At 39.9% G+C, this 16,845-nt stretch overlaps 1 protein-coding gene across 5 annotated transcripts in view; it reads right to left on the bottom strand.

The window, feature by feature from the left end:
• The window catches only part of RNF38 (ring finger protein 38), a 190,219-nt gene that overhangs the window by 9,677 nt on the left and 163,697 nt on the right, over positions 1 to 16,845 (bottom strand). For all 5 annotated transcript variants that reach the window (XM_074994531.1, XM_074994533.1, XM_074994535.1 and 2 more), the window contains 6 exons: positions 14,819 to 14,989; positions 13,589 to 13,750; positions 9,489 to 9,595; positions 7,266 to 7,350; positions 5,635 to 5,756; positions 4,402 to 4,501 (listed from right to left, as the gene is read on the bottom strand). In XM_074994531.1, coding sequence (XP_074850632.1) covers positions 4,402 to 4,501; positions 5,635 to 5,756; positions 7,266 to 7,350; positions 9,489 to 9,595; positions 13,589 to 13,750; positions 14,819 to 14,989 — 747 coding nt within the window. The remainder of the gene's footprint in view (positions 1 to 4,401; positions 4,502 to 5,634; positions 5,757 to 7,265; positions 7,351 to 9,488; positions 9,596 to 13,588; positions 13,751 to 14,818; positions 14,990 to 16,845) is intronic.

Raw genomic sequence — 16,845 nt, 5'->3', positions numbered from 1 at the left:
CAGCAGACAATCATCAAGATTGGGGAAAGTAAGGATCCCTCTTTACCACTGGATGTGGGCCACCATTGAGAAAACCATGGTGAAAACCGGTGCAGCAGCCATGAGTCCAAACAGTAGAACCCTGTACTGGAAATGATGAAGGCCACATGTGAATCTCAGGAAGTATCTGTGGGCAGGGTTGATATCCATGTGAAAGTGACTTGCATATCCTTCTTAGGCTGCTAGGGTGACCATATGAAATAGCATATGACATAGCTGAGGTCTAATATCAGCTTCCACCTACCCTTCTACTCATCACCCTGGTAAGTCATAGCTCCTCTTGCTCCTCTTTGCAGTAGGGAGTTCACTTCCTGGGCAAGGATACCGTCCTCAGAGTGGTTCCCAAGGCAGTGCCAGGGTGGAGGATGTGGGTGTTATTTTGTTGTGATCTCAATCTTATAACCATATTGAATGACATCCAGGATCCACTTGTCTGTTATCACATTTCAACCTGGTAAAGAGTGTGCTAGGTGTGCCCTGAAGGAGCTGTGTCAGATGCACAAAGTGAGACAGGGAAGGTGACGGCTCTCTGGTTGCATTCAGTCTTCTGCAAAGACTGAACAGGAGATGCTGAAAATTGCGAAGATACTAGGAAATCCAGTCATTGACCTTCTGGTCTGCTGGGGTGCAGCATCAATATTGCTGCTGGAACCATTTCATTGCCGTCTGAATGAAGAAGAAATTGCCTGAGGAGCAAGAGAAGAGAAACTCTGACTCCTTTCAAGGCACACAGCACACCTCTTCAGGGTGCATTTGCAGCTAACTGGAATGCACCAGACAATCCAGGCTGGCTGAAGAATGACATCATTGAGGTAGAACCACTCTGGCTTGTACTGAGGTGTGTTAAGATGTCAAGAAGCTGATGATAGTTGTTTTATACTTCCTCCAGTGGGATGTGGGGTACATCTGTCACTTTATGGAGCAGTTCTTGAAATTCATGGTAGGCATCTGAGGGCAAAGAGAGAGTTGAAGACATCAGTGATTCTGAGCACCGGAATGACGACAGTGGAAACAGCAAGGCTGAAGATTCTACATGAGCAGAGCTGGACAATTCCAGTGGCAGATCCTGCAGCCATGACCCCCAGTACAACCAAGAGGTGGATCAGGTGGTTGATGTGTACAGCACCTAAGAACAAAATATCAAGCACTGTAAGAATGGGCAAATGGAGGATATTGCCACTGAGTTGGTGGGATCTTTTGGTAGCAATACCGATGATACAAAAGGGATGAACCCTGCTTTCCATCAGAATCCTTTGATGCAAAGATATCAGAACCCACTTCAAATGACAGTGCCATTGGAACAGAGTGAGGTGTTGGGGAGCAGGCGAGAACCTGGACACAAAGAGGCAAGTCTAATGTGAGGAGCTTATTCTCCTAAGGCGGCGTGGAAATCTCCTTCTGCCAAAGCAAGAGTTCAGGAGATTCGGGACAAACTTGATTCTCCCTAGTGTCAGTTACACTCTCTGCAGGCAGAGCCAGAATGGACACCGAAGAGGAGGACTGCCTTGGAACCAAAGGCTCTCCTTTGACTTTGGCAGTGGTGACCTGGAAGGAGTTTGGAACTTGGTGCGTGGTTCCAACAGTCTGTGGAGCTTTTCACCATGCCGCTGAACCTTGCAACATGCCAGTTCTCCATGGCTGGAACTAGTGGACACAAGTTTCCTTCTTGGGCCAGGAGAATTACTGCCACCCTTATGTGCATGCTTCCTTGCTAGGCCCCGGCACAGAGTCCACTGCTTGGGTACCAGTGGAGCGCAAACAGTGCTCCGTGATAGGAGGTGCATTACTATGCTGCTTGGGATATGTCTGCAGGGGGAAAAAGGGAAAGGGTGTTCCCAGGCTTGGATCCAAACGTAGCCTCATAATGATCCCCCCCCAAAATCAGGTGATTCCTGAGGCTGTGACCCCAGCTTTCCTCAGTATAGGTTGGGAAGGAGAAGCAGATACTGCACTTGTATGCAGTCTGGACTTCCACAAGCAGCGTAAGTAGGCACTGGTGTTCATCACTGGTCAAAAACAAGCAAGGTCACGAGGCACAGACCTTGAACCCCAGTGTCTTCCAAGTAATCCTGTGCCCAGGCATGAGGGCGGGATAAATGGGGGCCAACTGGTAAAAGTGTCATGGTGTATTTAAAATGCCTCAGAACTGCTGCTACTACTAACACTTCAGTTACTACAAAAATAACAAATATACACACGATTAAAGCAGTTGGAAAGTGCATCACAAGAGATGTGCCAATTCTGACCATGCAGCGGTGAGAAGCAACTAAGGGCACGGTCAGTCTGCTCTGCCCTTTATCATCTTGGATGAAACCATGAGGTGGAGCAAAGGTGCATGTGCAGACCAACAGATACCACAGTTTTCAAAATGCATAAAACCCTCAGTGGAATACAATATGGACTATCACACAAAGCATATAGTGAAATTGACAAAACACAAAGAAAGCTGTCAAGTGTACATAGTATATAAATGGGATAAAAGGAAAATATTTAATTTCTGATCTCTTCCAAAGCTTGGGGGGTTCTCTACACTAAAAAGTTATGTCACTTTAAATATTGGAATAATTAGAAGTGGCAACAACCCTCCACCCTGTGTCAGTGCAACGTTACTGGCATATAAGTGCGTATGTTACTGGCACAGCTTATTCCAGTTTGGGATGTGACAAACTGTAATGGTGTAAGACATCTTTATAGTAGTATAACTGTACCCATATTAAGGCTTATGCCAGTAGGACTACTGGTAAAACAATAACAAAAAAACTGTACCCCTCACCAAACACTGACCGGTAACATTTCTAGTGTAGACCAACCTTGAACTCTTGCTAGTACCAAAAATAGGCACAAAAAATTTCTACTGTTTAAGGGACACCACCAAATCCCCTCACTTATAATAAATAAATCACCTTACATCACTGCTACGGGAAACATTTTCAAAGAAAGATTTCATGATACTATTTTGCAGGTCTTTGTCTTCACTTAAGACTTCTGAATTGCTGAAGTACTTAACACATTTACAACGGACATGTGCCACACAGTAGGCCCAGGCCACGAAAGCACAGAGACCAGTAAGAGTGGGATGGAATTCATGGAGCGTACCCTTACAAATATGTTAAGCGTCTCCATTTAAAATTGTCAAAAACATCTAGTGTAGGTCTTATTCTTTGCATTTTTCTCAGTTTGCTATTAAAATAGTTATTTACACTTCAGTTTCTAGTTCTCATACTCTCCCACAATGCTTCAGTGTTTGGGTTCAGAATATTGCAGAACATCTATTGCATGCAAATGGTTTCCAATGGAAATTTAAATAAATGTATGGACACTTTTTTTTTTGAACTGTTACTGACTTCCACATTAAAGATATTCTACAATAAATATAATAAAACAGCAATTTTCTAGACCATAGAAGGCTATTCAATGTAGTACTCTCTATGGTAGGCTGTGCACAAGCTAGAATAATGCAACTATCAGCAAAGCAACATGACAATTTAGAGTTGTGATATTTCTAAGAAAATGCATCTTAAAACAGATGCAAGACTTATTTGCAAATAATTATTTCGTATCTCTCTCTCACTGGAATGAGGGAGCATAGAAAATATTAAAATAGAGAACAAATGAATCCAAATGGAACAAAATACTAAAGGTGACACAAGATGGGAAACAATACCTTGCTGGCAGTAGGTCTGGATAATGCAGCTTGCAGAGATCTGTCTCTGTATATCATCTTTATCTAGCTAATTGCACCCTGCACTTTTCACCTTTTGTATAGTGTTGCCCTAACCTTTGATTTTACAGTGTTGTCCCATTTTCAGATTCTCCATATCTTTTAAAATAAGATACATCTTTCAAAACATGTTATTTCATGTGCAAAGCCTTAATTTTGTGAGGAATTTGACTATTTATGCATTCTTCTCCCTGCCTCAGACTTGCCATTCTTTATTTAAAGAGCTAGAAAAAATGTTGGTAGTTTTACTTTCATGTAATATCAATTCCTGCTTAAGCAGTATTCAGACTACTCACAAATTTCATACTCTGCTTTGAACTGTTCTACATTATCATAAAATTATATTGACACAGGTCTCGTTAAGTCCAACGGAAAATGAACTAAAATTTGTTGATCGAGATCATTCTCTTCATGTCAGTTTTTAATGACACTAGTTTTGATGTACATTTCACACAAATAGCCCTTCATCATCTAAGAGGAAATAATGCTCTAGGAAAAGGAAGCAGCACTGTCAGTCTGTTGGCTTTTGTAGCCTAAATATTGGAAAGGAGAAATAAGAGATGAAATAAGAAATGAAATGCAACTGAAAACAACCTTATTTTAGATTCTAACTGAATTTTTTTTTTTTTTTTTTTTTTTACCTTAAGCCATTTATCGACACACTTGGCATGGAACTCGTGGTTACAAGGTAAGACTCTAAGTAGCTGCCTTGACTCAAAATCACACATGCATACTACACACCTAAAAAAGATTGCAAAGTTTAAAATTACTTGCTATTCAACAATATTTAGCATTCGACATACTTCTCACAGGTTGTGTTTTTAATGAGATTTTTAGTACTGGTGTAGCTACCCTAAGGGAGATGCAAGGGTATAAACCTCTATGGTAGACAAGCTGTGCCAGTGTAAACAGAGCTGCTCCAATGCTGCTTATCTTGGCTTCAAACCTCGGCACAGGGAGGGGCTAATGCCTCTCTGCCCCCACCCACAAACACACCCTGGATCTTCACCACCACCGTAATGCAAGCAAGATTATAGGAATTCAAAAGTAATAGTACAGTTTGCATTGCACTGCTGAAGACCAGTTAATGCAAACCCACTATGCAAATTTCATTCAACTGTAACATTAGGATAGGAGTTTTTGGCATGTATATACATATAAAATGGCTAAGTATGAGTTGCCACTTTTTTTAAAAAAAAAAAAGATTATCTAATCCAAAGTTTACACTTTTAAAATAATTCCCCCTTTATATTCTTTTTTCTTTAAAACCAATTTATCACAGTAGAAACATTGTTTTTGATATAAATTGGCACTCACTGTTCTGTGTCTGAAAAATCTATTCCCTACTTTTCATTGCAATCCTAAGATTACTGTAACTAGAAAACAAAAAAAAAGTCCCCCTCCCTCACCCCCTTCCAGTTTGTTTACTTTACGTTTCTGACAGCACTTTGTGCATAGTCATTTTCAATATCTCCTATGTATAATCATTTTCTCCTTTTGTGTATGGTCTTCCAAATAGAAGAGAGAAACAAATTAACGGGAAAATACGTAAACCACAAAAACTGGCAATGGATCCTAGAGGCAGGGACACTGCATGAAATGACTTGATATAGTGTCACTCTCAAGTTGACAATGTCCCTTTAACAGCACACTGACCAAACAACCAGACGCCTAAAAATTGTTCAACGTTTACCCCATCACCGTTTTAAACTTTAAAAACCATCCCATATTTCAAGGAGGACTACACGAGCTTTCAAAGACAGGGTAATTATTATATGGACTGTTACAATACTGCTTCCTGTGGACTCCAACCTAGAAGGATTGAAACGGCCTATAATGCATTTTAAACCAAGAGGCAGAAGCAACGCACTTACAAAGTCTGTTCTGACTGGTGGTTGTTTGGATTGAACCTGTAAGATGGAAGCTGTTCAATGTCTGCTTTTGTCAATCCTCGCGGTTTGGCTTCTCCCAATCGTTCTGCCAGATTCAGCAGTGCCTGCAGAACAAGGAGTTTATGCTTTTAAAACTTTTTGTTCAAAGGAGTTCCTGCCTTATTTTTGGACATAAAATATCTTCCTACCATATAGTTTCATCCAAAGTTCTAGCAAGAGGGACTGAGAATCTGTATCTCCCTTTCCCTCACAAGTACAGGCTTTTGGAAAACATTCGTTCCAGCGTTTGATCCCAGGTATGTACTTTTTGAGCTGCATAAAGAAAGCTCTGTTCAGGTTATCTAACCTTCTTACCTTAATCCATCCTACCGCTGCACTCAAAGCATGATAAATATTTTGTTTCAGACAGAAGAAAGCTGAAATAATACGATTAATTAAAGGAAACAGCTGCCTAATGTGACTGTGTAGCACTGTCTGGCTGACCCACAGTTCAAAGGGCCAACTCCTCTGGCTCCCACTTCTTGTGTAGTGGAGTTCACGAATGCAAAGTCTGTGCAGACCTTTCAAGGAAGGAGAGTCACAAAGGGCAGACTTTTTCTGTGGAGTGTCTATATTCAAGTATAGGTTTTTCTATGTAGGACAGTATGACAAACACTTTTCCCATGCCACTGATTTTATCCTCCGTTTCCCCTATCAGATAAGGAAGCCGCAAACTCAGCTTTACAAACAGGGTATCACTTTTGTAGGGGGAAAAAGCAGGACAACAAAAAACCAAAACCCAGCAAAAACCCCCTCCTGAATAGCAGTCCAATTGTTTGAATAAATCAGTGAAATCTATTATTAATAAGGCAGCGAGTTGCTGAGGATCAGACAAAGAGAGAAATGGGTTTTCTTAGCTCAGGGAAGGGAAGAAGGGAAAAGTAAGAAAAAGTTTAAGACATCTCACTGTCCATCTGCTGCTGGCATGGAAGAACTATAACCCAAGTGCCAGGACCGAAATAGCAGAATGGATTTAGAAAGAATGAACCTATACTTGACTAGCAATAAGTTACTTCAAGCAGTACATGAGGTAGTTATCAATGCACTTTCTAGAACATGTAAGTGCACATGCCCTACGACGGTTTACAGCTTTATTTTTGTCATACCAATAGCTGTATTTGAGAATGTATGAACTGAAATGGTTTGTGCATATTTATACTCTTCCAGCTCACAACTTTTATACCTTATTTCCTTACTTAAAATCCTAAGCTTAGAATCTGTAACTTTCTTGGGTTTTTCTTCTCCAGTATTCATTACTTATTACAGTAGTACCCTTAACATTAAGGCAACAAAATGCATGAGGGAATTCTGTAAACATTATGCTTCACATTTAGCTGAATTCATCTTATATTAGCTTCACGAGTAAATTAAACAAATCAGCATGTCAAGTAAAATGCTTAGTTTCTAGCATCCAACAGGCATAAAATAGTGTTTCTAGATTCTATTCTCACAGACATATAGACATTAGTTATTTAAATAGGGAGGAAAAAAAAAAGATTGAGTGACAGATGGTAGTCAATATAAATTCATGTTAACTACTGTTTCCCAAACAGATTTGCACCTCATAAACCAACCTCGTAGTTTTCCACCTCTCCATCTTCCACATCCAATTCAAAGCTGAAGGCTGGTCCAACTGCAGGTGGCACTGGAAGCATTGATCTGCAGGAAGGCCAGGCAGGGATAGGGTTTACTAGTCATAAAATTAAACAGTTGGTCAAAACAAGACCATTGGTTTTCTTCAGCAGTTATGCCCAATGTTTTCCAACTGAAATCTTGTTCACTTATTAAAATGAATATGCTTTAGAAATTAAATGGAAATATTAAGTTAATACATTAGTGTCTAGGATTAAAATTCAGAATTCAGACAATTCAACAATTAAGGTGCTCACCGCAAAGTTAACTCAAAGAAATGACACGAGACAAAATACAGAGTATTTTCCATCGCTCTTTATAAGGTAGTGTCTCAGAAACCCAGGAGTCAATGTTCCCATAGAAACCTTCCCTTCTAACTAGCATCATTGCATTGACAACTTAAATTCAGAACACAAACTGCTGACTTCAATCTGTTTGGCTTTTAAAATAGAATAAAACATGAGCAGAGACTAGTAACCCCAAAGACTCCCGGTGGCGCTGCAATACAAAACGCCTACATTCTCAAATACATGGAAGAGTGCTAGTTGGCCCTACTGCAGATTTTGAGGGTAGATTCCCCAGGAACAGTCTCATACATGTGTAGAGCCCTGCACAGATATAGAATTGGTATCAGCACCCAATCTGCAAAAACAATCTGTGGATATCCACATTTGCTGATGTGGACAGCCCCGATAAAAAGTGGATAACTGCAGATTTGTTTACATGCCTATATGACAGCCCAGGTAGGAGACAGAGAGGTTTCTGCACCTGGGGAATGAGATCAAGCTTAGGGTGATTTTTCTCTCATTTTTCTCCTTTTAATTTTCTTCTTTTTAAAAAAATTGAAACAAACACTATGTGCCAAAAATTAAGAAAATTCATTATAGTTTAAAATGTACATCAGTGAGTCAGGAAATTCAGATCTGGGCAGCACTGTAAATTTGGTCTCCCTTGGCTCATACTAGTATCTGCAGTCTCTTGACTTTACTAAGTCAGCAGGGCATGGCAACTGGGGAAGCTCAGACAAGAACATGAGAGCTAAAGCTCTGCAAGTCCATTGGATCATTTATTTATATGAAAGTTGGAGTCAAACTGCAGAGTGCAAAAACAGCGATAAAAACTGGAGGTTTGGGAGTTCAAACGACTCAAGCAGCTCTTTTTCAGTGCTGCCTTTCAGACTTGAGGGACATGAATATTCACCTTCTCTTTCCAAGCATTTAATGCTCAGCACAAAAAGAGATGCAGCTCTCATAGAACAAAAGAAGGAATCTGACTTTACATACACCTGATTCCAGCAGAAAAGGGCAGTATCCAGTCTCGTAGGTCCATCCTAATTCATGAATTTAGCATCTTCCTTGTTAAACAAATAGTTGGTTGGGCACAAAACAGAAATTCAAGATTTACAAAAGGTCAGCAGCTCAGTCAACAAGAAATCTTACAGCACATACCCTTCTATTAATTTTCAGTAAAACTGTTTCAAATCAAGCAAAGCAACTTATCCCTGAATAAGGATCCTTGGGTTTGAATTGAATATAAAACACTTAAGTTTCTATCCCCTTGTAAGGGCATTTCAGAATGTAAATGGTACCTGCACAACCAAGAGTACAAAACCCTTGTATGCAAGTATACTTTAAAAACAAGTAATCCTGTGGCACTTTATAGACTAACATATTTTGGAGCATAAGCTTTTGTGGGCAAAGACCTGCTTTGTCAGATGCACAAGTCACTGTTGCAGGGGGACCAACTCTGAATAGCCTTGCACAAAGATCAGAAAAAGCCCCAGGAGTGATTCTGGGATTATGTACCTACTCAACTTCATATTTCTAGGTTGCTTGTTGAAGTGCAAACACTTAAAAGTAACGCAACAGCCAGTGTTTGACTCTGTTCATCCCTGAAAGTGGCTCAGCTGTTTTTGTTTGTGGGAAGAGCCCACATGTGGAAAATTTGGAGATGAAACGTAAACACAAAGTTACAAGCAACTCAAAAGACCTTTGCCATGGAAAGGCTGAGGTAAACTACCAGCAGGTGTTGCTACATACTACGCCTGAAAGGGAACAGAATCTACAGCGTTGGGCTGAGGACAGGATAAGGCCTATGCTGAATGGATTGCTTAACACACTGTACATTAATTAGATACTTGATTAAACAAGCTACAAACCACTTACAGCACATATGGTAACAGGCTGGGATGATAAGGGGGTGGTGGTATTGGTTGCTGGGATCGATATCTACTGCGCCCTGTGAGTCTTCGAGGCATAAAGGGTGGATAAGGCTGTGAGGGAGAAGAAAAGCTTCAGTATTTTCTTGTACAGTTTACTAATAAATACACATCAATTCTAATAGTCCAAATTTCAGTTAATTTATAAAACCTTCCTAAATAAAATTTTAAAAAAAGTTTAATAACTTTTTTGTTAAACAAGGATGTTTTTTTATGCAGGTTTTACCATTCTGTGTTAAATGCATGATATACACCCGGTACACAACAAACCCATACAAAATACCCTTTAAAATCCTTCCAAGGTCTTGTCTAAAACCAGGTTTAGTACTACTGTTAACTATTTTGGTTAGGAGTAGTAATATACAACCTACTGATATGAGTACACTGGCACAAGCCTCAGTGTGGACACAGTTGTACCAGTATGGTATGGCCATAACATACTCATTGCTATAAAAAACACATCACAGATTGTCAAATTTGGTCAACCCTGCCTGTGTGTGCTTTAACCACACACTGTACAGATTTTGTGGGAGAGACCAGCATGTCTCAAATTGAAAGTGGGTTGCAGTACTGTCATTTTTACTGTAGAGCTGAAGAGCAGTAGCTGTTGGTTAGGTGTCCAGCTCTGCAAGAAACACCCTGCCACCAGCAGAGAAGGAAGGGTGTCAATAACAGATCATACCACCCTTACTGCTGGGAGAAAACTAGTTCTCTATTATTGAAATATTTCTTACTCTGCCAATTAAAACGGGACAAACGTGGTAAGTTTGCCACTTATCTTGAAGTGACTTTTAAAGGTTATTGAACAATTTATTTGTAGAAGGGAAAGACCACTGATTTTGGAGGCACCTTGTCTGTTATCTTTCATGTTTGTGTCATCCATGCAAATTAGTGGAAGGCCTAAAAAAAATCTAATTCTCCTTTTCATTAAGAAATTATTTCAAACAAACAACATATGTCTGCACACATAAAACCCAGAACTTGATAACCGATACAAAACATTGATCTCATGTTCTTTCCCACAAAATTTTCACCTTAAAAAAAACTTCTACCCCCAAACAAGCTTTTATTTTTTCCCAAGTGCAACACAAGTACTATCAAAATGGGTTGTGTTATGTCTTCATTTATTTCTAAGGCAACGTACACAAGAAAAAACAGAATTACCAAAAACCACTACTTTTTCTTTCCTACTGCATATAAGTAGAATCAAACTTCTAACTTTTTCCATAAATCAGTACGAAAAATACTGAATGTTATTCGCATTTAGGAGTTGTTTTTTATAAAGCTTCAGTGATTACTCTTTCATGTCCCAAACAGTACAAACCAACCAATCTGAAGTTTGATGGAGAACTGATGCTTCTATAATATGCTAAACCAAAAGCTCTGGTCTTCTCTTATCCTTCCACAACTTCAAAGATGAACTTTATACTTGAGAAAACCCTATTTTCCCCAAACACACATACATGAAGTAAGATGGGCAACAGGATGGAGCAAATCAAATTAAGGCAATTTAAACCATGATTTAAATTATCTTCTTTTAAATAAATGATTTAATCAGATTGAAGTTTTGTAAAACTCATCTGAAAATTTGTTATTGCACTTCTATTTTAACTTCACAGACATGCTATAGGTAAAGATATTAAAAATGAAGGTTCCAATCCTGCAAACACTTACAAAAATACATAACTTTACTCAGTAAATAGCCCCACTGACACTAATGAAACTACTTATGTGCTTAAAGATATACATGTGCAGACACGGTTGCAGGATTAGGGGCTAAACTTGTGTTTCTATTAAACTTTGTCATTTCAAAACCAAAGTGCTCAGTGCTCACAGAGAGAAATTTACACTTTCAATATATTAGCAGTTATTGTGAAATTTTATATACAAAGGCTGAACTTTTCAAAATTAATAAAACTAGGCTAGTAAGACAATTTTTGGCACCCAAGAGTAGTATTTTCCAAAGCGTGATTGACAAACACAATTCCCATTGACTTCACAGGAATATAGCTTGGCCAAAGCATTTCAGCTTTTTTGACAACTGTACGTTCAACACACTGGAAGATAGTAACAGAGAGGAAGCCGTGCTAATCTATACACTATCAAAACGAAAAGCAGTCAAGTAGCACTTTAAAGACTGGCAAAATGGTTTTTGTAAATAAACCATTTTGCTAGTCTTTAAAGTGCTACTTGACTGCTTTTTGTTTTGACACTGGACGATAGGAGTGGTTGTGAAGGTAGCAAAGACTATTTGCTTATCAATCTAGTACTTCACTTGATCTCTGAGTAAAGAAATTGGCGAGGCCACGCACTTGCCCTTTTCAGTATAGGTATGCATAGATGGAGAACAGAGAAATTTTCTGAAAGAATTTCAAATGGACAAGAGCAAGGAAGAGGTGAAAGGGATATTTGTGCATGGGATAAGAATTAACAACTTGAGGTTCACAGATGATATCATCATTGAGAAAGATGAGAAGCTAGCAAAAATGGCGCAGGTGCTAAACGAGGAAGGGATGCGGTACAGACTGATTATAGACATCAATAAAACAAAAATAATGGTATTTGGAGATAAGGAAATGGGAAGGAAAATCAGTGTAGATGGGATTGAACTAGAGAACATAGAAGTTCACTTATCTGGAAAGCAACATAATGTACGATCTAGAGACTGTAAGGAGGATATAGTAATCAGACTAGCAAAAGCAAGAGTGAGTTTGAAGGTGATAGATAAGATCTGGAAAAGCAAAGCAATTAGCTTAGGCACAAAGCCGAGTGTCTTGAAAATGTATGTATTAAGCAGCATGTCGTACAGATGTGAGACATGGGTGATAACGAAAGATTCAAAGAGAAGAATATTGGCATTCGAGAAGAGCTGTTATAGAAAGATCCTGAGAATAGGACCTTCTGCATGCACGCCCAACAAGGAATTATTTAGGAAGATACAGACAAAAGAGAACCTACCGCAGAAGGTTACACAACACAAGTTATAGCTATTTGGGCATATTTGCAGAATGAACGACAAATGAAAAATCAAGACCCTGGTATTCAGCATAATGGACAGTTTGAATAGGAGAGGCAGACCTCACAGAGAATGGGTAGATGATATAGTAGATTGGTGCAGCGCTAATCTACAGAAACTAAGCCAGTCCGCACTGGACAGGGAAAGATAAAAGGAAGTAGTGAGAGAGACATCAGACACCAAACGGGCATTGAGCCCCTGGTTGTTGTTGTTGTTGTTGTTGTTGTTGATGATGATGATGAATTCCAAATGTTATCTAATAAGCAGAAAAACTAGAGAAACAAGCCTAAGATGACTGACAGCAGCAATTCAAAACTATAAAGTGGGAAGTAATGAACTAGCAACATGATTTCAGTTGAAGAATTTTTGTCCCCTAGCTGTGGAACATGCCCATAAATCAACCAAATCAATGAGGGTATGTTCTTCACTGCAGCTGGGGAGTGCTCAGAGCTCAAGCAGATGGACACATGCTGGTTCTACTTCAGCAAACATGCTCAAACACCAGTGTAAAGAGGGGTGAATGGCAACAGCTCAGGTTAGCCTTCTGAGTACAAAAACTCGAGCTAGAGCATCCAGCAAACCTAAGGCAATGCCCAGGCTACCACAACCACACTGCAACCCAAGCTGGGAAGCACACTTCCAACTGCACTGCTGACAGTGTCTCAGTCATAAAAACTCATTACAAAATTAAGTGCAGAATTTAAAATTAGGGCTGTGTAATTTCTGTTGTAGAAGTCGCAGATTGTGCTGGAAAAGAACAATTTCTTTCAACCAATTGGCTTGATAAGCTCTCTACAGGTAATGTTTATCAAAAAGCAATAAATAGCATCACTAACAAATCACCTTTGACTTGCTTAATTTCCAGGGCTAAACAAATTTCATTATGCGGTGGCAGTCTAACAAAACTCGACCCATTAATCAGATGTTTTAAAAATAAAGTGGTTCTGATGCACGGTATAACTCAGCCCAGGCTACCGGGGAATTGAGAAGCACAGCATGAGGAAGAAGGAAGTGTAGAGAGCAATACTTACTACTCCAAAGGACACCTCCTGGTGTAAAGGGTCGTGCGTTAAGAACTGGAGAGGGGCTGAAGGAGTCAATGTTGGTGGATGGGCTGAGGGAGAGTAGGTAAAACCTCCTACAGGAAGGTGTTCTCCAAGCAGTTCTACTTCGTTCTCTATCCTTTGAAGTGGCTGAGAAGAAACAAGTGTCAGAGAGACAGTCGTGTCAGTCTGCATCCGCAAAAAATGAGAAGTCCTGTGGCACCTTACAGACTAACAGTTTTTGGAGCATACGCTTTTATGGGCCAATGAAATGGATCTTTGCCCACGAAAGCTTATGATCCAAAGAAGTTGATGAAGTGAGTCTGTGCTCACCAAAGCTCATGCTCAAAACTTTTCTGTTAGTCTATAAGGTGCCACACAACCCTTCGTTGCTGTTATAGATCCAGACTAACACGGTTACCCCTCTGATATGTTAAACAAGGGGTTTTTGTCCCCTCTTGCATGTGAGCACCACAATCTTTTCTTGGGGTGATCAGGTTATCACACCCAATGACTGTATACAAGTTCTATTAAATGAGAGAGTCCTCACAATAGTGAGCATTGTTTGTAACACCATTTCATCAGAAAGTTGCTAGTATCAGCCCAACAACAATACTTTGCTGCATTTAAACTCAGAATCCAGTCATTTATTTGCCTGTAAAAAGGAAATAACTCTGTTTAAGTGGCTGTCTCTCTGGCAGAACAGCAAAATAAAGAACCACAAGTGAAACTGTCAAGAGTAGGAAGCACCCTTGCCCATTCCCCCCACCCCTGCCAAAAACCACTCTGGTAATCAATTCAACAGATTTTTAGTTCTGTTTTAAGTTACTTCTCGGAAGAGAAGCAGCATCACAAGTTCCAGCCCAGAAGATAATTTTAGGAGAAATTCATAAATAGCATATAACAGTTGAGGCTAGATACACTAACTGAAAGCACTGCTGCATTACATATTACTTCATTATTAGGAAAGGTCAGCACCAGGATCACCTCTATCTTGGTCTTAACACTTTAAAAATTCGTACACCCCAACTGTCTTCTTAACTGCCCCTTTATATCCTGACGCCACTCTGCCCACTTCAATAAACACAGCAGAAGAAACAACCGTGCAGAAACAAAGGCAAGGAAAAATTCTTCCCCCTCTCCTGCTTAACAAAACTTTTAAATAGCATGCATTCACCAAATATTCAAGGCATGTTATACAGCAAAACTGATACTTACCGACCGTGACTGTTGTGTTTGGAAAGGAACGAACTGGCCTGGTGGTGGCAGGTGAGGAGGATGGTGTGGAGAGAGGTGAGGAGGATGCAAAAGAAATGGATCACTAGAAATAAGGGGTGGGAATGCTGCATATGGTACTGGTAAGTGTTGGACTGAGCACGCCTGAAGCATCTGTAAAAGAAAAGAGACCCATTTACAATTTTACAGTTCTGTGTCTAACCTGAATGTTCCTTGAATTTGGAACAGTTTTGTTGTTTGCTAGAAGTGGCATCCCAAAGGAATGTACCACTTGTCTCAGAGTGCAGTGGAAAAAATGAGGCACTTCTATTCAAGAACTGAGATTTATATCAGGGCTTTGATACCACAGGCCAAACCTGCAAGATGCTGAGTACCAGTCATTTCACATGAAACTCTGTGGAAATGAAAATGCTCTGCACCTCACAGGATCAGGCAGGACTCCTCCCAAAATACAGGAACTAGAAGTCACTTACCCCAGTAGCTTCTATTCTTCATCGGTGTTACTGCCTCAGAACCACATGCCTAAATACATGGCTACATAATCATTTTAAGCAATAACTTGGACAAGGTGAATGAGGGAATCTCTCTGTTAAACCAACTTCTGTTGGTGAAGGAGACAAACTTTCAAGCTTCCCGAGAGCTTCTCATCAGGTTACCCAAAGAAGTGATCTGCATAAGCTTAAAAGCTTGCCTTTCCACAGCAACAAAAGTGGGTTCCCTACTAAGTGCTACTTCACTTGAACATCCTGGGATCAACACAGTTATAACAATTAAATATCAATTTGTCTCTCACATTCTAGGTATAAATATTTTAACCCCAAGTACTGCTCAGTTCTTCTCCGTCCCCAGAATCCTAACCTCTGAAGCACAGGAGAGTGGAGTGTCATTGGGGCTCTGTGGTGATAATATACCCTAAGCACTGTAGAAGGCAGCCTCTCTTCTCTCCTTTGACATTGCCTGCCCAGGGCACACTGCAGGCCAACAGCTAGTACACTTCAGGAGACAGGCAGCTGGTTAAGGAAAGGAAAAATATTCCAGGGAAATGGATAATTTTTCTTAAACTGAAATGTCAAAATTTGAAGAAAAGGGTAACCATCTTAAAATGGGGGGAGGGGAGTTTTTCCTTTTTCCCCGAATTCTTCAAGCACTTCTAAGCAAACAACAACCCCAAATATCTTCTCTCCACACAGGATAGATTGCCCATTTGTGAAAGTACAGAGAGAATTTCAGGGCAGAATCCAATCAGGGTTCTGTGAAGGGCACATCATGGATACCTGCCACTGAAACCACCATACTCCCTGGCAAATGAGCTGTGGAAAATCAGATACAAGATTCCAACAAGACCACAAGTGTGTAAAGACTGTACATAAGATAATCCTACTGTTGAGACGGCCTCATTTTTAGCTTGCCAGAGACCACAGATTGCTAGGCTTCCTAAAATGGTTGGTTCTGCCTAAAGAGGGACAGCAATTTTGATACCCATGAGAAGTGACTTCACTTCCCTCATTATGGTTGAGGGTTTGAAAAAAATGCAGTCTTTGAGACAGACACAGAGATGGTATAGGTTAGGACTATCAGAATCCAGCATGAAGACACAAGGGGGAAAAGGACAAAGAGCAAGATTCTGTGGACTTGGAAAAACTTTGTATTTCAGTGGAAACCAAATTTAAGTCAAAGTGACTAGCAGGTCCCCAGAAGGGAAGCATCACATCTGTCAGATCCGTACTTGTTACACCAGAGAATGGAAAAAGTCAGCTCTTTCTTATGAACTTTTTATGCAGAAATAGCCAAAACTAAATCATAACTGTTGACAAAGACATCCAATAAGAGGAATTCTCTTCACACTAATGATACTGAGAAGCATAACACTTCCAAGTGAAAGGGTCCCTGTAACGCTAACACGGCTCCTTCTCTGTTAGTCTATATACTATCAAAAACAAAAAAAGCAGTCAAGTAGCACTTTAAAAAACTAACAAAATAATTTATTAGGTGAGCTTTCGTGGGACAGA

Source organism: Carettochelys insculpta, chromosome 5 (assembly GCF_033958435.1).
Source record: "Carettochelys insculpta isolate YL-2023 chromosome 5, ASM3395843v1, whole genome shotgun sequence".
Classification (NCBI taxonomy): Eukaryota; Metazoa; Chordata; order Testudines; family Carettochelyidae; genus Carettochelys; species Carettochelys insculpta.
This window is presented reverse-complemented; position numbering and strand designations above follow the sequence as displayed.